At 44.5% G+C, this 18,177-nt stretch overlaps 1 protein-coding gene across 2 annotated transcripts in view; it reads right to left on the bottom strand.

Moving 5' to 3' along the window:
* The window catches only part of neurl1b (neuralized E3 ubiquitin protein ligase 1B), a 44,418-nt gene that overhangs the window by 21,571 nt on the left and 4,670 nt on the right, over nt 1-18,177 (bottom strand). The window contains exon 1 of one of the 2 annotated variants that reach the window (XM_048231863.1): nt 1,891-2,137. The exons of the other annotated variant lie outside the window; for it this stretch is intronic. Coding sequence (XP_048087820.1) covers nt 1,891-1,921 — 31 coding nt within the window. The 5' untranslated portion in view covers nt 1,922-2,137. Of the gene's footprint in view, nt 1-1,890; nt 2,138-18,177 lie in introns of those variants that run through there. 2 annotated transcript variants of the gene reach the window in all.

Below are 18,177 nucleotides of genomic sequence, written 5' to 3' on the forward strand. Positions count from 1 at the left end.
ATCATTATCCATAGGCTGTAATTGAGTCGTTTCTATAGTTTCATATATTAAAGGGAAGGTCAGTCCCGGAACACAGATTTCTGTACCCCAAATTCACATCTGTATGCAATTCCCTGCCATACAGCAGAGAGGAAAAAACGATGGCGACTGGTAATGGGTGTTCACGGAGATATAGCTCAACATTTAAATATCAGCTAGGACAATAAACATGTAATTGGTCCATGCATTATTGATTAGGCCTACTCTCGCGCACGGAGTCTTCACAAACCATGGCTTGTTAGATCTCAGACAGACCACATGTTTCCTGTCTTCTCACAAGTCGAGGCACAAGGGGTAGCCTATGCCAAACTGCCTAACTGAATTCGGTGTTTATTCGATCAAGAGCCATCAGCACAAACATCTGTGGGAAATTAAAATCGATTGAAAGACTTCGCTTGCACTTGAGACACAAGTCAACTACTGATGACTTGGCTACTGGCACACCTACGGGCTTTTCTGTCAACAACATAAGGTCGTTGGCATGGTAATTCACACCTACGTTAGGCCGACAGTAGAGGTGTTGTCTAGTAGGTCAGGTTAACAGTCAGGTGAAGTACACTGCGCTCACCTGCTGCAGTCTCTCCACCGCGAAAATAAGCGCCCTTTTTCCCATCGGTGTAAACATCCATGACATATGATCAAAGGCCTAGAGTAAGCTACTAAAGAGGCTGACAATAGCAATACTATAAATACAATCTAGAGCTAACAAGACAGGCAAGCTATTTATGGGTGGTAATGGCATGCTCAACAATAAAGCGGTCATACATAGGCTACGACACAGACTAAATAAGAACTAGTCAAAGAGTATGAAAAAGTCAACGACAATGATCAAAAGACTTTTCAAAAGACTTCAGAACATACCGGGCTGATTTTCATTTAGCCTAGGTAGGCTATTCTCTTGTGTGTGTGTGTGTGTGTGTGTGTGTGGTCTTTTTTTGTTTTGTTTATCATTGGTGTTCCCTAATCTGAACCACCTGACAGTGTCAAGCTTTCACTTTACGCTGACAACGACTGGGAAATAGAGGAGAATATCACTAATGTCCTTTATTTTTCAAAGAACCGAGAAAACTCTCGTCGTTACACAAACCTGTAAGGGGCCGCAGCCTGCATAACTATGTCCAATGGAAAGATGATTCCCCCAAGTTCTCACAATAACATTCACAATTCGATTAATCTTCAGACAAAGTAACGTGGAAAGTGGCCTAAAAACAATACTGTAGATGACACTCACTGCAATAAATAATAGGCCAAAAACCTATATCATAACTACATCAACTACATCATATGTACATTAACAAATTCAATCATGTTTATTGTAGAATGATAACCTACCCTACAGTAGCCCACATTATATGATTTATCAATGAACATGTTTGCATATTCTTCACTACCTTATGCAGAAATAAATAAATAACGACAGAAAACGTCACCTACGCTGAACTGAGGGAATCACCACACTGACGTGCGCTGTGGAAAACGGTCTCTCACAAAACACAAAATCATCTATGACAGACAGCCAGTGGTCTACGTTGTATGGAAAGCTGGCCGTGACTGATAATAACCACATGCAGAAATATGCCACTCTTCAATGATTCTTTATGTCTATTCAGACACTCCTGTATTGCCACCTTATCATTCCTCACCCACGCACGCTCTCACCGCGCCACTCACGCTGCAGCGACTCAAGACAGTTGTCGGGAGGGGTAGAGGCAAAGCATGGTACAGTAGCCTTCAAGTAAAGAAATGAGGACAACCCATCTTTACCCACGCTCATTCTAATCATCTGCAATATAGACCCAATCATTGCATTATACACTCAGTTTATGGGTGATATTTATTTTAATAGCTTACCAATGAGCGGTTTGGGAGTCGTATTCCCCATTATTTCCAATAAGTCGTCTCCCCTGATGACAAGTGATTTCTTAATGCAATCATCCGTTGTCCATCCATTTATGCTCGACAGACGTATTAAACCTTCTGTGACTTAAGGGTGGACTACTTTTAATGCCATTGTCAACCATTCGCTTTGCGCGGTGTCTTCAGACTGAAACGCTAACATGCTCATCTTATCTGTGCCGACGCAGCGCAGCTCCCAACGAGTCGCCCTTATTGGTGCACTGCCCCCTCCCCCCTCCTACAGTTTGGATCTTCTCTCACTTCTGTACAACTTTAAAGGAACCGCAAGCGCGAGTTCATGGGCACATAGCAGAATGCGCTCATCAGCGCGAAGCCCATAAAACAATAATTCAACTGGGCAAAATATTAATTTGTCTTTATGTTATTTGATTGTTTTCAAAATGTGTCCCATAACATGCAAAGACGGTTGCCATCAGATTGAAAAAAAGAAACAAAGTGTCTGGCATGAAATGTGATAGTGTTTCAAAGGGATTGAAATATGCCCTCGGCTCAGGCCATGGTGTGTACAGCATTTGAGGGGAAATGTTGATGTATGTCGCAATGTGATTCCCAGTATCTGAAACTGTGGGGAATTCTTCCTGGCTGGCTGTGCATTGTAAGCGGCCGGTCATATCCTCCCATCCCTACCCACACCCAAAACGGACCGGCCAGCTGTCCAGGAAACAATGTATGGTGTAAAAGTAAAAAAAGCGGGGACACGCAAAATGTACCCCTTTTTTGGAGGGGGGGGGTGCTTATGGCATCTTTCTTACCCCCTACTGCTTACAAAGAAGAACCACCAAGCTCACAACATCTCAGGGTATTTTTAAAAAAATACACAAGCCTTGTAAGGAAATTACCCACCTCCCTCCCCCAATACCTCCATCCTCTCTCTCTGTGTCTCTCTCTCTCTCTCTCTCTCTCTCTCTCTCCCCCTCTCTCGGCCTTGACCAGAGGGATCCGCTCCAGCTGTATCCTGCCTGCTGAACCTGAGTCCGTCTCTCTGGAGCGCCGGGACAAGCGGGTTGGCCCCCATAATCGCAGGCCCCACGCCAAGGGCTATCCAGCCCTGAGCCAAGCAGCCGAGGGGAGACCAGCGCCACATGATTACACATTAGATGCAGCATTTGTGTGTGTGTGTGTGTGTGTGTGTGTGTGTGTGTGTGTGTGTGTGTGTTTTGAGTGTGTGTGTGTGTGTGTGTGTGTGTGTGTGTGTGTGTGGTTGTGTGTGTTTGAGTGTGTGTGTGTGTGTGTGTGTGTGTGTGTGTGTGTGTGTGTGTGTGTATGGTTGTGTGTGAGTGAGTGGCAGAGTGTGAGTAAGAGAGAGAGAGAGATAAAGAGAGTGAGAATTCTCATTCTCATTTGAGATAAGAGATCTTAGCAAGCAGTGATAAAAAAACAGTCCAGCAGAAGAAAGCCCAGCTCTGCTTGATGTCATATTGTGTGTTAATGCAATCACTTTCAGTAGGAGTACTCTGATGTAATCTTTTCCTAAATACCCCAAATCACAAACCTGGCCACAAAGAGATCCCCAATAGTTCAATCTTGGGCTTGTGACCTATTTAGCAGATCCAAAAACAACACTTCATTTTAAAACCAAGCTGACTTTCCACTTGGGTTGTAGGAAAAACATGACAACTTGTCACTTATCAGTAAATTTTACAATGTCAAACAACAACAATGTAAAAGCTGTTCTCACGGATGAATTTAGAGGAATCAATGCTATCTGAAGAGACTGGAAACAAGGTCGAACAAGATCCCAAGAGGGTGTCAGAGCAAAATGTCCCATGAGGGCTTTGTCTGAAAGGCTAAGGAGGGGACTGCTGGGCTAATTATAGCCGCGTGAGGAAGAATAAAAAAGTAAATAAAACAGAAAAAATAAACTCTTTCTTTATTCTCTGCCTTATTTGTTTTAACAGGAAGTGGTGGCCCACACGAGCTATGGACAAGATGAGAGGCAAGCCTGAAGCAGAAGTAAAAAAAAAAAAAAAGGTCCTCGACACCCATGTCACAGGCTCTGAAAAAGAGGAGGGGTTGAGAAACAGCGACGCAGGAAGTGTGCACTAAGCCATGATTGAGATCGCAATCAAGCTCTCTAAGTGCAACCTCCATATCTTCAAAACAAGAGTTGGTTGGAAATTATATGTTAATTTGGGGATGATGTCGTTTTAACCTTAAAGGCCTCAATCAAGCTTCCTGTGTGCAACCTCCATATCTTCAAAAAGGAGCCAAAGAATTTGTTGAGAAACCTCAAAACGGGAGTATGTCTTAACCTTAAATGCCTCTGAGATCTATTTTTAGACTGCATTTTTGTCCTAATAAGAGCAAATGAAAACAAATTATTCTGCTTTTTTCATGTTGAAAGGCCAGTAGAGAGTTTCAAGTACATGTCCTCTGGCTGTCCTTATCTGGAGATTTCTCAAGGCATCTAAACCATGAGTAAGACAGTGTGTGTAGATGAAAACGTGTGCTCCTCATAGGGAAGCATTAAGCCAGGTTTGCCAGAGCATTGGCCCAGTATACTTGCAAACAAAATGACAACGGTAAGCCATGCAAAGCTTAATCCTTTGATTAGTTTGAGAATGTGCCATTTGGAAGTCTCCCTACTGAAGAGAACCTGCCATGTCTAGCCAATTATTTCATCTGCATTTTTCAGGAAATTATTTAGTGCCATCAAGGAATTGAATGATTTATACATGCTTCCTGTGTAAAGACTTGGCAGTATTCACCAGGGAGACAACATGGCATCACACATCTGCTTCAATGCACACTTTTTTGCTGAATCAGCTATTCCTTTATGTGTGCTGCTGTCGTGCAACCATAGCACATAGACCTGTATTTAACCAGAAGCTGATGTTTTACTAAGCTGTGAGCAATACTAGCATTTCTGGCCAACTGAACTTGCTACTGTGTGCCAGCCACTGTCCCCCACTCCACCCTCCAGTCAATCTATGCATGCACATGCAGAATAAGTAAATGAAATACGCAAAATAAGCATTGATTACATCAAAATATCCCAGATATAGAGTCCCAGATATATATTTTGTTATAATCATGTTCTAATATTTCTGTGGTAGGCTACATATCACAGTTAGTGTAATGGCAGCCAGTATAAGAACTCTAAATGACCAAAACAATAAACGGATGAGAGAATGTCAACACCATCCAAACTTATCTCATGTTCGTGAGACTTAAAACACATTTTGCAGCCAGAAAGGAAGGCTGCCTCATCAGCCATAAACAGCATTAGCACAGAAATGTCACTCTGATTTCTCTATTAGCGAGAGTGAGGGACGCTGAGGGCAAATCTATGAGGAAGGTCAGTCTGAAACACATGGTGACTCATATAGCTCGCTAGGCACAAAAAAAGTAGGCAGAGGACAGTGAATGCATAATGTCCAACAAAGTAGGACTAAAACCCAATTCTCATGTAACAGCGAGTCTCAGAGTGAAGCTCCTTCTGCCGAAGCGAGATGAGCGCTCCAATCTCCGTGAGCAGCCCTGGCATGCTTCACAGCAACCGTTGCCATGCGGCAAAATGACTTTTCCCTTGGATCGCAAAAGTGTGAGATCTGCAGTATTTTAATTCCCCTTAAGTTTTTCTTTCTCTCACTCACGTCTCTCTCTTTCTCTCTCTCCCTCTTTTTTCCAAAGGCACTCCAAACATGCCAAGCAGATGGCGATGAGAGAAAAGACTGTTTGTCTCAGCGGTGCGCTGCAAGATGGGCTCATCCAAACCAGAGCTCGCAAATCTCATCACAACGTGAGTCATATGCCCAGCCACCCTCAAAGAGAAAGCTTGCATTCACATTAGTTTCAAATGCTTCAGGACTGAAAGAGAGACAACGACCAAGCAAGAGAGAGAGAGAGAGAGAGAATATACATCCATGTCTGATTGAGAACCATCTCAAGTGGAAATAAGCGATCAGACAGGCCACGCAATGTGGTTATACTCTAGGGGACTGGTGCACTACCTTCAGCCTTGAGTCTGTAAGTCATCTCCCTGAGAGTTTGAGAAAAATCGCTGGAGTTGGGGGCCAATTTCATAACAAATCATGTCATCTTGAGTAACCTCCACCCCATTAAATCCTGTCACATCTGAAGACCCAGTGTTTGACAAACGCATTGTTTCAGCTAGGTCTTTAGTGACGGGGCCACATGTAAATACTTCCAAATTAAAGTTGTTGATTTAAATATTGCAGGGGCCAACGTGGCTTCCTTATCGGAGCCAGCAGAGGCATTTGCTTCTAATTGGCGTCATTTCGAAAAAGGGAATTCTTGCCATGTGTTGTGTGTGCCTCGGCAGATTGCTTTGATTAGGACGAGAAAGTAGAGAAAGAAACGAACGCGTAAGACAACCAAGTTTTTTTGCGGTGGACCGGAGCGGCCATGAAGGGTGTTTTTTTTTTTTCGTGCCTCTCGGAATCGAGTCATCTGAAGCCGAAACGCAGCGCGAGGGAATCGAAAACACTTGTCTGGAGTGTGTGCTGACTGACTGACACCCAGTCTCTGCGATTTCAAATGGCAGGGGCCCTCCGTGGTGCGCAAATGACTTTTGGTGGAAAAACAAAACACAAAAACCTCAGCCCGGGCCGCACCGGAGGGACCAGGGGTTTACAACTCAGGCATTGTTTGTGTACCGACTGTGGAAGAATGCGATCCATTCATGTCATCCATTGTGTTCAGGGCACATCATAACACTGTGGCATCATTATGGTCTGGTCTTATCCCTAACGTTCATCTCGGAGGAGGAAAGATTGTAAAGAATGCAACGCTATTTGTGTACTATGGCGACTGTTGTGCTTGTCACTCTTCTTTTAGGAACACCATATTGTTTGATTGATGACATAAACACAATCTCCCATGGCTGTAGGGCATTAGGCTGGGGCCTCGGTTTAAGACATTCAGGTCTCATAACTGCAGCAAATAAACACCCGAGCAGCCGCAAGGCCTCACTTTACCACTGACATCCACTTTGTCTGATTGCATGATGGCGAGGGGCACCGACTAACATGTTGCCTACATGCAGTTATGGGGTCACCCCATCCATCCCCATCCTGCTGTTGTTTGACCAGATGTTAGCTAGTCACGGCTCTTACTTCCCCACAGCCGGCTTAATGGAGATGCACAGAGGATGCCCGGCCAGGGAAGCTTGAGGAAATACTTGGTGCACCGCAAAAAAAGCAAACAAACAACTTGTTTTCCTCTGGGTTAAAGGTTGTGGCTCTGGACTGAATGTGATACTGGCCTCTTTGCCCTTTGCTCATAAAAATGCACTATTTTTAGTCGTCATTAATCAGAAAAGCATTTTTGCTACTGTTCAGCATAAATAGTACTGTGTGATAAACTGATTAGTAAATGAGGAAGGCCGTCCACTGACTATATCATTTCCCCAAACTGTTCTTCGCAATACAGTAAATTTATCGTCTTAAGTCCGAAGAGGATTTTTTATCAGTGTATATAACGTTATCAATATACCAATTCATCAACTTGATTCAATATAATCTCATTACAAACAAAGAATGATGTCAGCAAAGTAATAAAATCAGTATGTCATAGGTCAGGACGTAGTTCAAAGAGATCTAGTTTGGCTGTGCATCTGTTGAGCGTTTGCCAGTGCTGGGATGTCAAGGTCATGTCCTCTTTGTGTGACACCACACAATGAGAGTCTTCTCCCCCAGCCATAATGTGGTCACTACCCGATCGGCATGTGCCAGAAATAGAAAAGCTTGCTGGTCCACCCCTAGCTTGCAGTCAGTCATACGGGCTATACTGTACGTGCCTGCTACATCGGCCACAAAGCGCGCCCGAGAAAATGGGTCGCGTGTGTGTCCGAGACCTCAGGTAAACAGTCTTTTACATGGGTCCTTTTCCCCCAACTCTTTCCCCATGTAACCCTTCACCACTGCTAAATGGCTGCTTTTGTGTTGTAAATGGTTTTGAAGTTCAAAGTGATTTGTATCATTATTCCTCCTTGAATAGGGTGACTCACCTTGCATTGTGAGGCTGATGGCGGAATGAAAGTGAATCGCTGTGTGTGGCCAGACACCCACACAAACAAAACATACAATTTCAAAGGAAAGGCCCTTTATTCAATCACTCCAGGGTAACACTATTAGACTCCAAATCCGCAAATAAATCTAACGTTGAAACCTATACCACATATTAATACAAACAGCTCATAGCAGCAACACTGAGTGATAATGGTGTGAGTAAAATAAGATACTTCTATCATATAGACCCTTTCAACAATAAAAACAAAAACAATGCTTGAACGTTCTATTTGGGCCCCAATCTACTTCCTCTGCATTAAGATAACATATGGAATGTTAAAAAGGAAGTCTTGTGGGGCCAACTATGATGCTGATAATGGAACTCTCTTGAAAGGGTCCATAGACCAAGTACAGTGTTTCTCTTTGAACTCAGGACCGCCTGCTGATGAATGCGTAGCAATACCACGCTCCAAAGGCGAATTTCACTTCTAAGAAACGTCTAGACATGACGAAGAGGGAAGGGATGCTTTTATGATGAGGCTGATGGAATGGCTGAGATGCTCGAGTAAGCTAAGCTGCCACATTCACAAGTCGCAGTGTCCTTGAGAAGGGGAATTTTCAATCCCTTGTCAAGACAACAGATTTATGTCGCAAATATGGCTAATAATAACTCCATGGATTCAGTTCCTTGGAGGCGTGACAACATCAGCAGTATGCATGCATCCACTTGGCCTACATTGTAAAATGGTCTTGTCAGCTAAACCTTTAAGCCTGAATGTCGTTATACAATAATAAGAGGGGAGAAAGTTAAAGGAATGTTTGCCAAAACTCTTTGTTTACGAGTTCAATGCTGCTCCCAACCTTATTGGACTCCCTTGCTCAGATGCTGGAACATAAAGCAATGTTTGAGAGTGTTGGGAAAGACTTGCAGATGCACTGTCATTCTAAGCCTTTCATTAATTGGTGCAGGAGAACAGAGGCAGATTTTTGTGGCAAATATTAAACAAGGATTCCATCTTAACGAAAAGCGATTTCCAGCCCACATGCCATCGTTAAAATTTATGACACAATTTAGGGAAATGGCTCCTCGGGCATTTTTCGGGAATTACCAAAAACTGCCTCAAGGCTTAAGGCTCCTAAAATGTGACCTCTTCGTTAGCTGCTCGCTAACATGATGGCGGGCAGAATGTGAACCCTGATTCTTGTTAAGTATAATGCGAGTGGTTTTCGAAGGATAAAATGCAGCAGGGGAAACTTTGCATTGTGGTTTGCCATTTTCAGCTACCGCTGTACCCTGTCTACCTCCAAGAGCTCTACCTCCTCCTTAAAACCTTTGAAAATAAGACGCAGTAAGACATTCTCCTCTTTTCAGCATTTATCTGACCGAAAGCAGCAGGTTTGGAACATGCTGAGCACCAGTGGAGGTCTATCAATAAAAGTGTTTGAACATCCGCTATGCACACGAGAGAGCCGGGATCTACTCTGCGTTAGTGCACTGAAATCAGAGCCATACGTTTGGACACAAGCTTCACAGCAAGCTCCATAGCTTTTCTCCCCAAGAAACACAATGAGCTCAGCTCGGTCCCCCGAGCTTGCCTTACGCACGCGGAGGGCCGGGGCCAAGTCACGGCCTAAGGGGAACACTGTTTACAGCGACTGTCACTTCAGGACACCACATGTTGTTCAGCGGGCCTGCTTTGGACACGGCCAACACATGACCGCCAACGCCGAGAGGGGGAAACGAGTGCAGGCCCCAACACCACACCACACGCCAGTCCCTGCCACATGTGGCACGCGAACTCAACAACGTCATCACAGAAATCCAACAACAGAGGCCAAAAAAAAACAGAAACACTGTTTGCATTGGGAGTTATTAAGCAAATTGTCCCCAAGAAAGAGGCTCCTAATCAAAATCAGGGCTGCACTGCTTTTGATGTGTTTGACATGGGGACTTACCATTTCTTAAGGTTTGTGTTCCAGATTATGGTCAGCATGTCGCATGCAGCGATTGTGTGGGTGGGGGGCACGCTCAAGCTCTACACACTAAAACAAAACTACCACCAGCGGGCCTTTGTCAACAGCCATGGTATTTCCTCCCTGCGAACAATTCACATCCCATATGGATCACCAAGCCAACAGTGTAACTACGCAAATCAAACCTGTTACTGCCAATGCAAAACAAAAACAAGCAAGAACTAAGTAACCAAGACAACACTGAGAGAATCCCCCGCCCCCCCCACACACACACACACAAAAAGAGTGTATCTATATGCGTGTATTGGCATCCCTGGAACTTCACTCAAATGTATATGTGGAGATGCATGTGCTGTATGATGGTTAACAGAGTCCCATGTAGCTATTTGGACATTGACCTGCCAGGGTTAACATGCTAAACAAAGCTAAGTGGGGTTAAAGGTTAAAGAATGCCTGGGCACTGAAAGCAAAAACAGCATGACTATTGTTTCAAGTGGTGACAAATCTGAAACCTGAGCGGCCCTTTTTAAAACTCTTGTTTCCCCCTTCTAGGGTGCAGACCCCCTGCCTTCTAGGAGCACCAGGTTGGTTTCCACGAAAAGGAAGAGCAAACGGATAGGCTGGCCATGCATGTTGTGCCCCTGCTGTGATACCTCCTGTGGAAGGGGCACAAAGGCCATGGTCAGTATGCCCATTTGTTTTCATGTTTCATGGAAACTGACCTGGGTGGTTTTAGTACTAGGCTACCCAAACTGTGCGTGCATGTGTGTGTGTGTGTGTGTGTGTGTCTGTGACCTGGTCCTCTAAACCTGTGAAGAACTGCAGAGGACAATTACATAATATTTTGACCCCCTTCCCCCAACAGGCACACCGGGGGCACAGGACACCCCCACCCACACACATGTCATATACACCCACACTTCCGCCCTCTGTCAAAGAACACAAGACACTTGAGACACGATGACGTCTTCAGCACCATCCCAGCATCCCACTGGCCTGTGGTTGTGCGCTGGCCCCCTTCCACTGGGACTGAACAGATGGCACAGAGCTCCAGTGGCGTACACACACACTCACACACACACACACACACACTTACATAGCTCTCATCCAGTGCACACTAATAAGGCTTAAAGTTCTCCACACCTCATTCATTTCAATCAGGCCTGCTTGCCTTTCAAGTCAGCGGCAATGCAAACGATAGCGAGACTGACTGAACGACTGACCGCTTGTCATTGTAGAGTGGAGGGAAAACCAGGTTGCAGAGAGAAACGTGTAAGTGTAAGCGTTTCACAAACCGAAACAGTCTTCTGAAGATTAATCACACAGGTTCTCGTAAATGGCTGGAAATAATGTAGAGAAATGGGGGGGCATGTAGGCCGACTACTGCAGCAGGAGCTTCCAACCTGCTAAGCTCTGCTGTGTTGCAAGTGAAACACAGGAAATTTGTACTTAATCATTTCTACCAGTAAGCTTGACAAAAAAATGGAAGGGTTTGTTCTGGAAAATACAGAAGCGGTTGGCTTACCAAACCGAAATGAGAATAACAGCAGTTTCTGAAGTTTCCTATTATGCGAGATGGGACAAATCCAACCACTATTTTGGTCCTATTACCATAATTCTTCACACATAATATCTAAAAATGGAACATTTTACTTTCAATGTATTTCTATACCAAAGCAACTTGAGTTATACAATTAATATTAGAATATATGCCTACAAAATACAAAAGACACAGACACACAGCTCTTCCTGTCATCTCATAAATAAGACCTATGAATGAGACCTGACCATTAGGTGTCAAAGGTCATCTGAATATGGAGACCAGTGTAAACAACACCTGACTCCATTTGGTGCATAACTCTGGGGGTCTCCAATTCCACATCTGGAAGAACTACAAGAATCCAGACAATAACTTATATTTAATGCCTATAGTGTATGTTCTAAAGACAAGACTTAGTGACTTTAGTAGTTCTGAAATCTGAACAGGACAGTCATAAGCCATGATCTGAAGCTTCCCTGGATCCTCCATTTTAAAGCCTTTATTAAAATCTGACACTTGGGCAATGGTCAAACAAACACAAAACATGCACTGAAAAAAAAACAAATGAAATAAAACCAGCTAAAGTTCAGAGTCACTTGAAGGACATGTGCTGTGGTAGTGAGCCATCTTATAACAGTTACACAATAATGGTACTATATCATTCCAGAAACCTCAACATTAACAGCGAATCCAAGTGGAATTTGGCCACATGTTTTACACAGGGATTCCAAATCCCTCGTTTTAATGGGAGCCATATGATTCGACAACCGGGGTAATCTAAAGAGAAGGTCGTCACTATAACAAGGCTGGATTGAGGGAGGGAGGGGAGCTCATCTCATCTCATCTTTGTTTGCCGTGTCGACAGCTCTGCTCAGCAATGTTTTTTAACCTGTGTCCCATTTTCCTCACTTGAAAAATTGTGCGAGCCTCCTGGCCAAAAACGGGCTCCAGTTATCGAATTAAGCACAGCCGCAAAATGCAGCCATTTATGATCAAGATAAAGTCGGAGGAGAGAGGAACGCACTGAAGCGAGTGCAAGAGAGGCGCTCACCAACCTCAGACAATCTCCTCCATTGTGCTGAGGTGTCTCCAAGCAGAAGGGCAAGCGGTGAGGGAGAGTAAAATAAGGGCCTCTTCCAGTGCCAGGAAGACAATTATTTTGTAAGAGTTTTGTGTGACTGTGTGTGTTGAGATTGTGTGTGTGTCATGGAGAGGTTGCACAAAGGCAGAGCATGTGGTGATGGTGCATGTGTGTGTGTGTGTGCGTATGTGTGTATGTTTGTATGTGTGTATGTGTGTGTGTGTGTGTGTGTGTCATTGGGGTTGTAGTGTCCAAAGCCCCAGAGACACCCAGCTCTTTTGTCCTCTCCGGTCTGCAAATGCTATTTTAATACCCTTTAAAAGCCGTTCTAAACTGGCCCTTGGGGTCCCTCTGACCCCTTCTCCCCCTCGCTGATCAAGGGTACCCACGCCCTCGCTGGCACCGCCATGGCAAAGCCAGGCCCAAGGGAGCGCGGTTTACTGGCCTTAGCAAAAGCCTGACCCGGGCTGCGTTGGCAGTCAGTCATCGCTCCCTTAGGACCTTGCCATTCCACTCTGATATGTTCACTGACCTGTCACAGCCGTGGCACTGACAGGGAGGAGGGTGGGGCACGGTGGTTGTTGACAATCACACTTGTGTCCTCATTAAAGGGATGTTTATAGCTGTGTGTAAATGAGGACTCTTTACTAAGCACAGTCAGCCCACCCAGGGTCTAGAGGCAAAGGTTGCTTGCTGGTTGTTGCGGGTTCTGTTCCACTGCATCACAAATAAAATGCAGAGTCTATTGTACCAAACGATGCTCTGCTCCAGGAAGCAGCAAAGAACGCAAATTTAGAAATTAGTGTGGTTTAAAACGTTTTATTATCTGTTTATATTATATATATATATAAATATATATATAAGCACAATGATACAACTGAAATGTGTTGTTTTCTTCAATTGCGGTCAAACAACCTTCAAATTCCAACACTTTCCTGATACATAGGTGCTTCATACGCTGCATTGAAAGTTGTGCAGACCTCTGTGGCGATCATTACTTTGCCCAACAGCTCACAACACAGAAGGAAACTGAAGAATTCCAGCCTCAAAATAGAATGGAGACGTCAGCAAACACAAGTGGATCCGAGGCCTGGTGGCCCCGTTGCTTGGACTGTCCATAAAGCAAAGTTCACTTCGTCAATCAGCAAGCTCGTTTAGCCCCCTGCGTCTGTGTCCAGGAGTGGGAAGGGTGTGGGGTGGGGTGGGGTGGTGGTCAACATCGGCACCCGCCCTCGTCCCCTCTGGCTGACACACAGCCGGGGGGCCCCTCAGGTCCTATCTGTCCTTGGTCTCCGTCCCCTCTCCTCCCTTGACACCTCCAGGCTGCAGACAGAGTGTGACTGTGCTAGCTGGGGCCCAGGTGCTGGCTGACACACAGCAGATGGGGGTCTTCTCTCCCCCACGGGACAGGTAGCTCAGACAGCGGCTGGCACTGGGATTCTGGAACACTCTAAAGAAGTCCCATTAAGGCCAACGCCCACTGGTGACGACGTTTAGCCCAACATTCTGAAACACCTTCTAACAATGATTTTGTTGAAATGGTGAAAACAAGACTTGGTAGTTTAAAGCATAACAATGACAGAATCACAATGGCAGTTTTGCAGTGTAATTAGAATTTATAGGGTCCATACAGATATTGCTTTCATTACTAAGGCATGATATTTTATGAGCCAGATTGCAATATAGGCCAGGTCATGTTTTCTTTGTTACTGGCAACAGTTGATAAGGCCTTTTAACCTACTTTTAACCTACAATGCCATAAAAGATGTGTCAAACTGAAGACAGTAAAGATTTAATCGAAAACCAAGCCATTTCTCTGGACCTGACATAAAAAGAAATTGAACTTTCTAAATCCTTCTAAATCCTGAGGCTGACACGCATCAGATGTCTCCAGTGGCTGTTGCCCAGTTAAAAGACGTCAGCAGTTGCTAATGGGGCTTGGCCTTAAGGTTCTAGAAGTCCCCAAAGGCTATTTGAAGGGTCTTTTTTTAAAACTAAAGAGTGTTCAATCATGAGGTTTTCTAATTGGATTCACTCAACAGAACAATCTACTGCCCATCTAGACTAGTCTCCACAGTGCCTTTGAGGAAGTGCAACTTCGTGTCTCAGGGGAGACTTTTGCTATGGGAAATGTAGACCATATCCTCTTTTCTACGACTTTTTTTTTAATTCCAACAAAGAAGCATTCCATTTAAGGTTTGCAGTGTAAGAAACCCAGTCCTCCTAAAACACTAACATCTCAGCTAGTCCTAAATTACATACTGTAGCTACTCAATAGAAGTCAAGAGCTTTATTTTAGAATGGTCAGAGACAGATATGCCACCCACCAAGATGAAAGAAACATCAGCAGTGTCTTAACAAAAATATAAACACACCTCTGCAGGCCATATCACTTTCCTCAGACTTTTTCCATTTCTACCGATCATCAACACAGTACACAAATCTTAAATAACAATGAGCGTCAAGGTTACGGGCAGCTAAATGACTAAAGACGGAAAAGCCTCCAAAAAAAGCTCACAGTCACAGTCAGAGATCTTCATTCTTTTTGAAGGAATCGTATGGACAATAAGGGATTGGACCCCACAGTGTTGAACAATGCTTGCTGTAAATGAGGGTGGAGGGAGTGTTTGTGTGTGTGTGTGTGTGTGTGTGTGTGTGTGTGTGTGTGTGTGTGTGTGTGCGGTTTCCCGGGTACAGTGCTGGCAGGCCACGAGCGGCGACAGATGCAGTAGGAAGCCAATGGAGTGTAGCAGTTTGGAGCAGTTGCAGCCTGCGTGTTTTCTTATGATTAAAATCTGCTTGCTTTGGCTCCCTCTCCAGCGACTCCGCCCGACACAAACAGTGTTGCAAAGGGGATTTTTTTTTCTTCAAATAAAAGCCAAAATGAGAGACAAAAAATAGCAAGAAGGGGAGAGGAAAGACCTTTTTTTGAAACACACACACTTATTGTTTCGCTTATTATAGCTCACACTTTGTCTCCTAATCATGCAGGTCAAATGGTGATGAAGCGAGTCATCCTGACAGCGCCCAGCCGTCTTTCAGCCGTGGTGTTGTTCTAAGGTGGCTACAAATGCAAAACAATTGTGAATACTAGTTGCCGTGAACCATTCTTCCATGTGTCTTACGTTTATGCTTAACACTTGAAACTTGATCTTCATAAAATCAATGTTGCAATATTTCAGATATTTTAACTAAATAGGGCAAATGGGACATCTGCCTTAATAATTTATTAATAATAATAAGTGTCCGCTGCCTTGGTCTTGGTCTGGTATCACTTTTGGGAAGACAGTCTGGGTACTCTCCAACAAGAAATGTTGCCAACCCTTGCATTGTAATGGACGTAGACTTTGCATTAAATTTGATATCATTGGTCCTGCCTAACCACTCACATTGATCAGGGATTCCTAATGTTACTTCCTACTCTGTCTAACCTTTACAAACGTGATAATAAACCACACTGGGCATTCAGGAAACAATGTATTAACCTTTGCTGTATAATTTTGCAAATTCTTCCAACTGCAATTTTTAAATGATGACAGGCGTTGCTACTACCGGTTACCACTGCCACTTTCGATTTCTAAACTAATGTCATCCTCTCACATTACTGACTGAGGGAAACATAAGCCCATTGAAAGGAGCCAGACTAGTATCTCAGTGAGATGAAAATGAGCTGAGATACAGGCGGTGGGTGCCAGGCTACAGCTGCCTAGCCTAAAGTTTGGCTACTGCTGGCTTGCATTGGTCACCAAATCCTGTTATTGGCACCCAGTGGTCATACTGTACAACACAGGAAGACTTGATGGTCAAACACGTGTACATGCTTGTGTTTACTTATGGATATAGATTTGCCTTTTTGGAGCAGGGGGTGAATTTCAAAGCCTCACATTTTCAGTCAGTGTTAGAAACACTGTTGGTTTTCCTCGACACTTACTCCACAGCTCTCAACAGACTAATAAAATGTCCCCCTGCACTAACATCCTGCTAATGTGGCGCTTTGAAGGGCTCCCGTGTGGGGTGTGTCGAGGCATCGGATTTTCCCCTCTGTGGTTTCCTGACCCTCTGCCACTGTCACAGCCCAGTCACGCCAGCAGAAGGGAAGGTGTGTGAGCAACTTCGCCCTTCGTCCTCGACCATGTCCTCGTCACCTCACACCACCTTATATAACATGTCGGCCCGCCGCACAGGACACAGGACGTGCCCGCCAGTGCCAAAAGGGAAAGGTTTCATCGAAATACCAGCCGCCACCTTTTTAGCACCCCTCTACTCTTCCTCTGCTGCTCACTTCCAGCAAGTCCCACAACTGTAGACATCATAATGCGAGAAATTCCCGCACACATTTTACAGCGCTGTCTGAGAATGTTAATCTAATAATGGAGCGGCGTGAATGCGGGACTATTGACTAGAGGGACCAATTTCTGACTTCAATTGAACGTAGCCCCATGCAGAGACACACACGCGAGTGCAGGACCACTTTGCGGGTGCCTCTCTCTCTCTCTCTCTCTCTCTCTCTTTGCAGGATTTGTCACTGCTGAAGTCAAATTATGCTAGGTGCTTCTACATCAACTGCTAACCGACAGGAAAGGAAAACAAAAGTTTAGCAATCAGGAACTGTCAGGAATTTTGCAAACTCATAAGCATGACATAGCCTAGAGTGCCCATGAGACGAGAGGGAACATGGATGTGTTTTCCATTTGAGCAACGTTATAATCGATTTCGGACGTGAACAGACAGCTACAGACATGGAGCGCATAGTAGGCCTACTTTCACTTTCTAGAGTGCCCATTCATTACGTGAAAGATGCTTTATAGCAAAACAGCGATCAAATATTACCAAATTTATCATGACATATGTTGTCACAAACACTTACTTAAAACTTAACTTAACTTAAAATCAAAACCGAAATCATGTAAGTGAGGACTATGTTAAGTGTTCTCATTGATGCCTGTAATAAGGAAAATGCTTAACATCGAGGACTATTCTTAATCAATTTCGGTTTGTAAAATGTATGCCCCCCAAACTGTATCAATCCCCCCATGTGAAGCACTGTGCTCTCACTATCCATTCACCCCATCACATCCCACACAACACCCCCCCACACACACATACCGCCCCCGACGCTCAGGCTTTCACCCTTCAACGAATCAAGGTGGATTGCTTGGGATGGGCGGGTAGAACATATCAGTCAGTTACATACTGTACGCAAAACCACACACATACACAAACACACACACACACGCATGTACTCCCCACCCCCCACTTCTCCACAACAGCCGCTCTGTAGCCCACACTGTGACATCAGTGGTGGCCACGTGTAGGATAGTGCACTGGGGCCCCCGTCTTCATGACTGGACACTGATACAGGTCGAGTGCTGTGTGAAGAGGCTATTTTAAGAACCTGTAAATATGGGAACTTCCTCCCAGAAACTGTATCTAATATCCCCAAGGATCCTTTTACATTATTAACAACATGCTACCACGGACAGGCAAGGCACAGCCAGCATAGAGGCTTTGCACTCAGGCTTATTTACTTTGCCACGGCTGGAACAGAAACGTGCTACAGATTGTGTGTTTTGCAGGGGGGAAAACATCCTATGCTGAGTGTGTTTACTCTTCTGTATGTCTGTGTGTGTGTGTGTGTGTGAGCGCATGTCTGT

This window comes from Alosa alosa, chromosome 21 (assembly GCF_017589495.1).
Source record: "Alosa alosa isolate M-15738 ecotype Scorff River chromosome 21, AALO_Geno_1.1, whole genome shotgun sequence".
In the NCBI taxonomy this organism is placed as follows: Eukaryota; Metazoa; Chordata; class Actinopteri; order Clupeiformes; family Clupeidae; genus Alosa; species Alosa alosa.